General features: G+C 43.1%; 1 protein-coding gene across 1 annotated transcript; it reads right to left on the bottom strand.

Moving 5' to 3' along the window:
- Positions 1-761: 761 nt before the first annotated feature.
- On the bottom strand, positions 762-9,131 carry neu1 (neuraminidase 1). The gene is made up of 6 exons (XM_048993233.1): positions 8,887-9,131; positions 6,151-6,340; positions 4,880-5,142; positions 4,063-4,245; positions 3,399-3,618; positions 762-2,762 (listed from the first exon to the last, which is right to left on the bottom strand). Exons 1-6 carry the CDS (start codon positions 8,992-8,994, stop codon positions 2,542-2,544), a joined length of 1,185 nt encoding a protein of 394 aa, XP_048849190.1. The 5' UTR covers positions 8,995-9,131; the 3' UTR covers positions 762-2,541.
- Positions 9,132-9,300: the final 169 nt, after the last annotated feature.

Here is a 9,300-nt window from a genome sequence, read left to right as displayed (position 1 = left end):
TCACGAGTATTTTTGTAACCTGTTAGGAGTCATGTGCATTTAGTTGAATTTAGGTTTGTCTATAATTTCAAATTAATTGACGATCGACGTTCTTATCTCCGATTATGTGTCATTATAGCAAGAACTCAGGGTATCAACACTCCCCTCACTTAATGGGCAGAAGTGAAGTGAAAAAGGCAAAGTATAAAAAGAAAACAAATGAGAAGGAGGCTAATTGGTATTCTTTTACTTTCAGTATTCCTTATGTTCTTATGTTTATGTTCAAAAGGAAAACTGACCGGAATGGCTTGAGATTTCATTGTTCCTACTAATTTAAATTATGGGTGTATCACATTTTTGGAATAGTCCGCTCAAGGGAGGCGCGTCTCTCATAGCAACACCGAACTGGACGCTCCAGATCAGGTTGTGACCGACGACGTGACATTTAACACCCCAAATCGATGGTGACAGATCCAAGTACACAGCAAGGCGACATAAGATAACATATTACACTGTCATTTTTCTAAAATATTTGTGCTTTCTAGTGAAGAGCCATACTGTTCCTGTTTGAAGAGGTTTCACTCAGGCAAGTGTATAACAGAAAAGTTGCGTGACGTTTTTCCCAGCAGGGTTACAGCTATCCTGGCTTGTTATGTTTTTTCACTATTATACTTATGTGGAAAATAAGTTGTTTTAAAAAAAATCTGCCACAATGAAAACAAAAACAAGAAAGTGAAATTAATGTCAGTGTGGACATGAAATAATAAAACAGCACACAAACATACATTCGTTAATCTCTTTTTAATTAGACATCAGAAACTTTACAATATTCACATATAATGTTTAAGGATAACAGGAATTTTAAATAAACCTGGATAAATCCAAAATTATTGCATCACTGTGATTTTTTATTACATTTAAAACCCGAAATAATGCCCACTTTGTGCACAGCACTTGCTCATCTGTGTGACAAACCAAGCTATTTAAACAACCCACCATATGATTCCAGTTATTAATACTTCAATGGGTTTGACCGTAGCTACTTAGCTAAGGTAACTGTAGACACGCACCCATTTGCCTTTATAGCGCAATCAGACTTAAAATTCCCAAGCAATCCAAATCATTTGTTGAACCCAATTATATTTTGAATTTTGACTACCATTTCCATGTATTGACTACCATGGCAAACAATTTTTCTTTAATCTGTAACTATAATTAAGGGAGTGTGACAGTAAATCCAGTATCTTCCCTTCACATACTGCTTCATTATATGCAAAAAAGGATCAACATAATATTGAATGAAATGTTTGATTCCTGAGAGACTGAACTCCCACATCAAGCTAGATATGAGCCTCCACATTGCACATCTCCATAGACGATTCACTGAACTTCATCTGGAATGCAAATTAAAGTTCATTTTTTTGCTTCAGAGAGAATGCATTCTCCTGCCCAGCAGGCAAGAAAATGGTGGCTTTACTTTGCAAATGCTCAGCTTAATTGGTTCAATTACTAACACTATTTCCACTAAAATCCTACAGTAAAGAACACATATCAATTCTAGTTTGGAGTAGGTTTAATCCTAAGTGACATTTCTTTACAAGGGGGGGGGGATACAGGACAATTATGAATACAGATCCCACTTTACAAGACATCTTCTTCGGGTTCCATCTTTAATCATCTATTCTCGTGGTTGTTGGCCATTTCCCTCTAAACCTAAGTCAGACGGCAGCAGCTGAGACAGGGCATTTTTAGACAAATGTATGTGATAATTGGATGCTGGACAAAGAAAGCTGAAGGTGTTGCACCCGTGACTGGCTCACTTCTTGATCCTGTCCAAATACCATCTTCTATGGCACCTTGTCAACACAATCCTATGGTGACATCACGAGAAGTCCCATGTGAAACTCCAGAATCTAAAATCCAAGCCCAGTTCAAGGCTTGTGCTGTGCCGGCAATATATTGTTATTTTGTAGAACAAATTAATATAAATATTCTTAAGAATCCACAACAATTCATGTGAGGAAAAAAACTCAACATTCCTGGATGTGTTTGTAGGATTTGCTGCCCCCAAGTGGTAGAATTCTACAGGTAAAAGAAATCCATGAAAATCAATTCTCAAAGCGACTTGAGAAGAGAAGAAACAAATATCATTGCACTGAAACAAGCATTTCTTTGAATCGAGTCTGATTCAATCTCAAGGCCGGACACCCAACCCATTGTCCTTCAAGCCTCTTCCCATTCATCCATTTTCTGTACCCGCTTGTCTTATGCAGGGATGTTGGGGGGGGCAGAACCTATCCCAGAGATTACAGGCATGAGGCAAAGAACAACCCAGGATGGGTTGCCAACTCATTACAGAGCACAGCACACACCATTCACTCACACAGGCACACTTATGGTCTATTTGGTAAAATAATGACATTTTCAGAATAGTCTTTTGTTGGCAAAAACGCGGCTGAGGGTTAACAGCAGAGAACGCCGTCACCCAAACTACATGGGTAACTCTGAAAATTTCAGCCATCTCTTCCCACCCCACCATCTCCCACCCACCTCCATTCCTTCCTAAATGCCCCCATATAAGTGGATCTTTGCAAAGGAGATCGTCTCGACGTAGCTCTTGTGTCCCTTCTCGTATACGAGGTAGATGAACTTCCTGTCCTCTGGGTGTGAGCCCGTTAGTGACGTCAGCGCCGAGTAGCCGCTCGGCCCCGGCCAGATCTGCACCACATCCTTCTCCCAGGACGTGCCATTGCTCAGAGACCACCGCAGGGTCAGGTTGATCCCTGAGAGAATGGGATGAGATGGGAAAGTAAGCCAGAGCATAAGGGTCATCACCAAACCATTACAGATTTCCACCTGTAACCGTTTGGTCCCAGTTCCATCCATCCATCCATCCATCCATCCATCCATCCAGTACAGAGTAATGGTAAGGTGGAAGGCAACTGCAATAAACACAGGGCACACGGTAGGGGCCCCATGGCGGGGAAGGCAGTCAATGGCATGGCACACACAAACACACAATTTGGTCTTCCTGTCTAAATGGGGGCCGTCCATTCATTTCTATGGGAAAAACCCTAATCGCAGTCGCATTCACAGATTGTTATAAAATTGAGGTTATCCAAATGGGGACCTGAAGATGTGTCCCCACAAGTGATCTACGCAAACTCCCACACACATAGACAAACACACAAAATCACACACTAAGAATCACACAATAAAGCCAATATAGAGAAGTCAATTAATCAATTAACATTTTCTTTGAATTGTAGGCAAACACACAGGAAGGACATGCAATGATTTGAGCCCCCAGCCGCAGAGTTGTGAGGCAACAGTGCTAATCACTAGGCCGCCCCCTCCTCCCTACCCATAAGCCTCTTCAGTATGGTGGCAAGCGCCCACCCCCCCAAAACACCACTTACGCTCGTGATCGTTAGCAGGGTTGGTGAAGTACATGATGCCCTCCTTCTGCAGCGCCCCCGCCGCCACCACTGGGTCCACCAGTGTGTGGTCGAAGGTGAGCTCCTCCAGGGGCAGCGACCGGCCACCGTCCGTGCTGCGTACCACGATGCGACAGCGGCAGTGATAGTTGTACTGGTTGCGTACGTTGATAATGATGCTGCCATCTTCCATCTCCACGGGCTGGGGGGCATCGTGGCGTGGGGGGGGTAGGGACAGGAAATCAACAAACTTGGTAAAAGACCCGTGAATCTGGTTCACAAGGCATGTAAATTAGGGAATTAAGCTTTATGAGACATTTCAAACGATTTCTCATTTAGACTGAATTACACCAAGTGAGGCGGTGAATGAAATCCAATTAAAATTTACATTTTATTTATTTAGTATGATTTTATTCAAAGCGAAGTATGATTGGGGAAGCGGAGTCAGCCAGTCCCCGGAGCAACTGGGGGGTTAAGGGCCTTTCAACCAGTGTCCTTCTGATCACAGGCAGAACGTTTGTCCCACACACCACCCCAACTACAGTGAGGCAGTCGAGAGCGTTCACTAGCTGAAAATGAGGACGTGCCGAATCCCTGGGAGGAGAAGAGCTGTGCGGAGTCAGACAGCTGTAGCCCAGACACTCACCTGACACTCGTCCGGGTTGAAGTCCAGTTCCAGCTTGTGCTGGTTGAACGGTATGCTCTTCAGGGCTGCGCCGTTGGTCCACGTCTTGCCGTGGTCGTCGCTGAGCACACAGAAGACCCCGTCACCATCGATGGAGCCATGTCCACACACTACCAGCCGGCCCACTGCTGGGGGGTAGCGTTTCTGTGGAGGGCGGTGTAACCAACGCCAATATAACACCATTAAACACCTCACCCACATCTCTGACACAATCATCCATCCATCACAGATTATTACAGTACAGGATCACAGTGGGCCTGGAGCCTATCCCAATAAACAGAGGACACCATGGACAGGATGAAGTGATGCTTTATGTGCCATTAGCACTGGGATGCGTCTTTTCGTGAGTCTCATCTCGCTTTTCTTTCAGAAAAAAGAGCAAAGTCTGGGGACAATTATCTGGCCTGGAGCATTCTGCAAGGTTAGGAACTTCACTCAAGGGCCAGACGGAGATATAACTATTCCGCCAAGGCCGGGCCTAAAACCAGGGACCTTCTGATCACAGGCATAGAGTCTGAGCCCGCTGAGTTACACATCACCTTCCAGCACACGCTCGCGGGCTCGCGCACACGCACGCACACACACACACACACACACACACACACACACACACACACACACACACACACACACACACACACACACACACAGTATTGGCAACTCAGAGACAGCAATTCACATAACCGACTCTTGCAGGATTCGAACCCACAACCCAGGAGGTGCAAAATTACAATGCTACCCACTGAGCCACCACGGTCAGCATGCAAGCCAGACTCACCTGGATGCCATAGCCAGGCCCCGGCGCGAAGCTCTGCACTCCCAGCTGGACAGAGAGGTTTCGGGGCCGACTCCAGCTGAGCCCATCATCCATGCTCTCCACTAGCATGGTGCTGGACGGGCTGCAGTGGTAGCGGTGGAAGCACAGAGAGTACAGCAGCAGCACGGAGCCCGTGTCCTTGTCCACCACCACCGAGCCCAGGTTCAGGCCGTCCTCCAGAATGCCGTCGTCCACGATGAATGAGGTGGGAGACCAGGTGGCCCCTAAACGGGAGGTACAGGTGATCTGAGCTGAGCTCCTATTCTAGCATCCCGGGGAAAAAACACTACTATATCACAGACAGCATTCATGGCAGGTGAAATGAGTAACAGACATGGAGTATTAAATTATCTCAGTTGCTAATTTGGTTGTGCGTGATTACAAATCGACGCCGTCCGACGAAAACTGTGCCTTTATTGGTGACTTAGACTTTTTACAAATTTTTTTAAAAAACAAGTAACTAAAAATAGCAAATTACAGACAATTCAGGATAATAAGATGCTACTACAAGACAAAAAATTCGGTAGAGCTAACAGTGTTAAGCTGAGCTAAAAGCATGTCTAGTATTTGGGCTCCACTAATGATCTCAGTCAACTGGGTCCATTGAAGAGCAGCGCCATAGCTAAACGCTGCTTCACCATGTTTAGGCTTCACTTTAGGCAGAACTAAGTGACTCGTTCCTAATGGTACTTAGAGCCCTTATTTTAATCTGGTAGTTATTCTGAACCAACTGAAGCTGTCTGATGGTTGTTTTGCTAGTTCAGTTAAGAGGCTAGTAGAGAAATAATTTCTGGTAGAAATAAAGGTGTGGATGAGTTTCTCCTGGTCTGGTTTAGCCAGAAAACCTCCAATCTTGTTGATTTTCTTGAGGAGATAAAATACTGATTAGGTGACCGAAATGACATGACTGCTGAAGCTGAGATCAGAGTCCATTAGTACACTGAGCTCAGTTGCTAATTCTTTCGATTTTCAGGCTCTCGAATACGGATAAGCAGCTAGTCTGTGCTCCTCATTGCTATTCCCGAATAAAATCATCTGCCCCATCCAGTTAGTCATGTGCTCAAAGTGTACAGAGTCATTGGGACTATAGTGGTTTGGAGAAAGGGCCAAGTAAGTCCGAGTATGATCTGCATAGCTGTGGAAAGCATCTCATAGTCTTGCATGATTTGACCAAGAGGAAGCATGTATAAATTACATAAAACCCTTAACCCCCAGCTCCCTGAGTGCCGTACCTCTGTCTGTGGAGCGCCTAACGGCGATGAACTTCGCCCCATAGTCACTCGAGGAGCCTTTCCTCGCCTCACTGAATGCCAGCAAGCTGCCCTTGGGTGTAAACGTGAGAATGGGGATCCTGTAAGCGCTTACCTGCCCTGCACCGCCACTCACCCACAGCAACTGCTCGTCATACACCAAGGGGTTAATCTAGAAAAAAAATGAGAGCGATCACGATGTCAGCCAACTCACCCTTAAAAAAAGAACACAAACACCAAGGCACTGTCAGACGGGCTGTCCATTGCAGGGCAGGTCATTCCATTTTAATTCAAATGACTTCTGCATAGCCATTTTCAATTTTAATTAAATTTGGCAAGTGAATTACTCACAGCTTCCAAAGATTCTCCCCCACAATTGTCAAAAGAGCTTCTGCCAATAGAACTGCTCAATAGTGCCTTACAGCATTAATTCTCTGACCCCCCCCCCCCCCCGAACCTCGACTGAACACTGTTTTTGTCTGCACCGACTGCTCATCTGTCTGCACCGACGGCTCATCTGTCTGCACCGACGGCTCATCTGTCTGCACCGACGGCTCATCTGTCTGCACCGACGGCTCATCTTGCACAATGCATCTCCAGTTTGCACATGAATCATTGTGTCTTATAAAACAATTCTAAGTCTGCACCTTGAGGACAACATCATATATATTTTGCACAGAACCATAATTTACATTTATAATTTATGAATACTTTATTGTGTTTCTGTGCATTTTACTTTCACCTGGTTAGATGATACCGGTAACTGTACTCAGCACAATGACAATGAAGTTGAATCTAATCTAATGTAACCTAATTCTACGCTGCAGGTAGCAAAAAAATTATAACTAGCAATCTGTTCTTATCAGCTGCAACTTTTTAACTGCTACGGCTACGTGTCCCAGCAACAGCTCACCGGAAAATCCAGAGTTTCTTTTTCCAAATTCAACTTTTGCACAGACCAGGCTGCATTTTGCAAGGTCAAAGTTCATCCTGCAAACTGCATTTTTCACTACTTTCGGTTTATTAAAAATACGAGAATGGGGGGAGTAACAAGTAATGAAATGCATATATAAGTGCACTACTTGCATATAAAACATTGACCTGTTACTTCCCTTCATGGGATAACCACCACCAGGTGTAATTCTTAATGCCATTTTTGAGCATCAAAAAAGGCATGGGGGGGGTCTTTATTCACTTCATTGAGAAGAAAGTTTATTATCTGCTGTAAAATAAATAAATGTTTTTGTTAATCAAATGGGTGTAGGGGCTACACGACTCTGAACTTACAAAAAACAAACAAAAAAGTAAATAAAATGACTGAAACTACACACTAAACTCACCCTCTTTCAATTAACTTTTTTTTACAAATATACCCTAATAAATTTTTTTTATTTATACCCTATATAAATATACCCTAAGTGTTTCTGGAGAGTTCTCAGATTTTCTCTTTTCCTTTGTCTCGAAAGTCCAGGTAAACCATTGGTTAAATTTGCAGGCCATTTTACATTCACTTACTGTCTACTGAAAAAGAGAAAGGGAGACGCAACCCCGGGTTTCTCTTCCGTTAGTGACCGTGTGGATCACACCACCACGTTTGGTGCCTTTGAAGAAATTCTCATTCTCAAGCTGAGGTCAGATCATCCCAGATTTACCAAAATAGTTCATTTTTCAAATGGTTTGGCCACAAGAAAAACAGTAAAAACAAGAGGCACAACAGGCTAGAAAGTCTGAAAATAGTTACTTTAAAGACATGCCTCAGAAAGCCTGTGATGGGTGTTGAGTGACAAGATAATTATGATAAAGAGAGCTTTCTTTGTGCTTCTGACCGTATATTTAAGGTCTGTTTATTATCCAAGACTAGCAAGTATAGGAAAATATGTATATAAAAATAAATGTGGCAAAGTGTCCGTAAGGTACAGTAACTTTGAACGGAGGAATTAAAATTTACGATACAATAAAACAGCATGTGATAGAATTTCTCTGAAACTGCTAGAATAAAACAACATTATTTTTACTTCATCAGCCAGGAACCAATCCCAGGAAGCACAGGGCAGAAGGCATGGAGGCATCCTCAATGCTACATCGGTCCATTGCACGGCACAGACTGACGCACACTATGAGCAATTCAAAGGCTCCAGTTTACCTAAACGGATGTCTTTGGATTATAGAAGAAAACCAGAGTCTCAAAAGGAAATCAAATCCACACAACGCGGGACGCCACACTTTAAAATGCCACTCTCGCTTCGATAATAATTACCAGCAAACAAACCGTCATTGCACAGGGCTCTCCAAGTCTTTCAATATAATATTATTTCTCACATTTTCGAATGTTGTGATTTCCTACTAAACACATGCAATCAACATTATTGTGACACAGACACACGATATTTCACCAAACTCTAAACAAGTTACTATCGCTGGGTTTGTTTTCTATTTTTTGTTTCACCAAATATCGTGTTTTTCTGCAAACGGTTTCACCAATATGTAATTATGTGATTCGAGTTCAGGATGTAAAGCACTTTAGAGACCGGAAAAAGAACTGGCTAATTAGAAACCATCGGACAGGAGACGCCGGCGCTTAAAAACACCAGGCATGTGCTAATAAATCAGAAAACATGCATTCAACAAAGTAAATAAGTACTGAAGGTAAATGATGAATGAATACCTATATCAAAATTGCATACCACTATAAAGAAAATCCACAAATGGGTACTTTACCTGGTTGTACGCAACACACAAATTTGGAGTACCCAAAAACCAGAACACGATCAAAACCCAGACAGGTAATGTTATTAAGATTTCTTCAAACTTTTTCAAACCACTCATCTTCCGGTTTATTGTCGCTGATAAAAGACAATAAATAAAAATTGTTAACGTGAAAAAAAAATAAAAGGAAGTAGCCGACAATACTGTACTGAACTACACATAAGCGGCAATCGTACAGTGTGCTCACATGATCAAAAATAGCTTTGTCACGTGGTCCGAGATGGTCACGTGATCCATCATATGACGCTCGGAAACTGCTACCATTTTGGCTCTGGAGATTCAATCTTGAGATCTGACAAAAGAGACAAAATGTCGACTGAAACTATTCCTTAGCCTACGTTATTGCACTATGGTGGCTCAGGCAGG

This window comes from Brienomyrus brachyistius, chromosome 23 (assembly GCF_023856365.1).
Source record: "Brienomyrus brachyistius isolate T26 chromosome 23, BBRACH_0.4, whole genome shotgun sequence".
Lineage (NCBI taxonomy): Eukaryota > Metazoa > Chordata > Actinopteri > Osteoglossiformes > Mormyridae > Brienomyrus > Brienomyrus brachyistius.
Note: the sequence above shows the minus strand (reverse complement) of the source record. Positions and strands in the feature narration are given on the sequence as shown.

Bases quoted from the DNA above. Each gene is read 5' to 3' on its own strand.
- neu1 (XM_048993233.1), bottom strand. From the start codon at position 8,994: ATGAGTGGTTTGAAAAAGTTTGAAGAAATCTTAATAACATTACCTGTC. The intron at 5,143-6,150 runs GTACGGCACTCA...CCTCCCGTTTAG, and splicing joins TAGGCGCTCCACAGACAGAG to GGGCCACCTGGTCTCCCACC. The intron at 2,763-3,398 runs GTAAGTGGTGTT...CCATTCTCTCAG, and splicing joins CCCTGCTAACGATCACGAGC to GGATCAACCTGACCCTGCGG.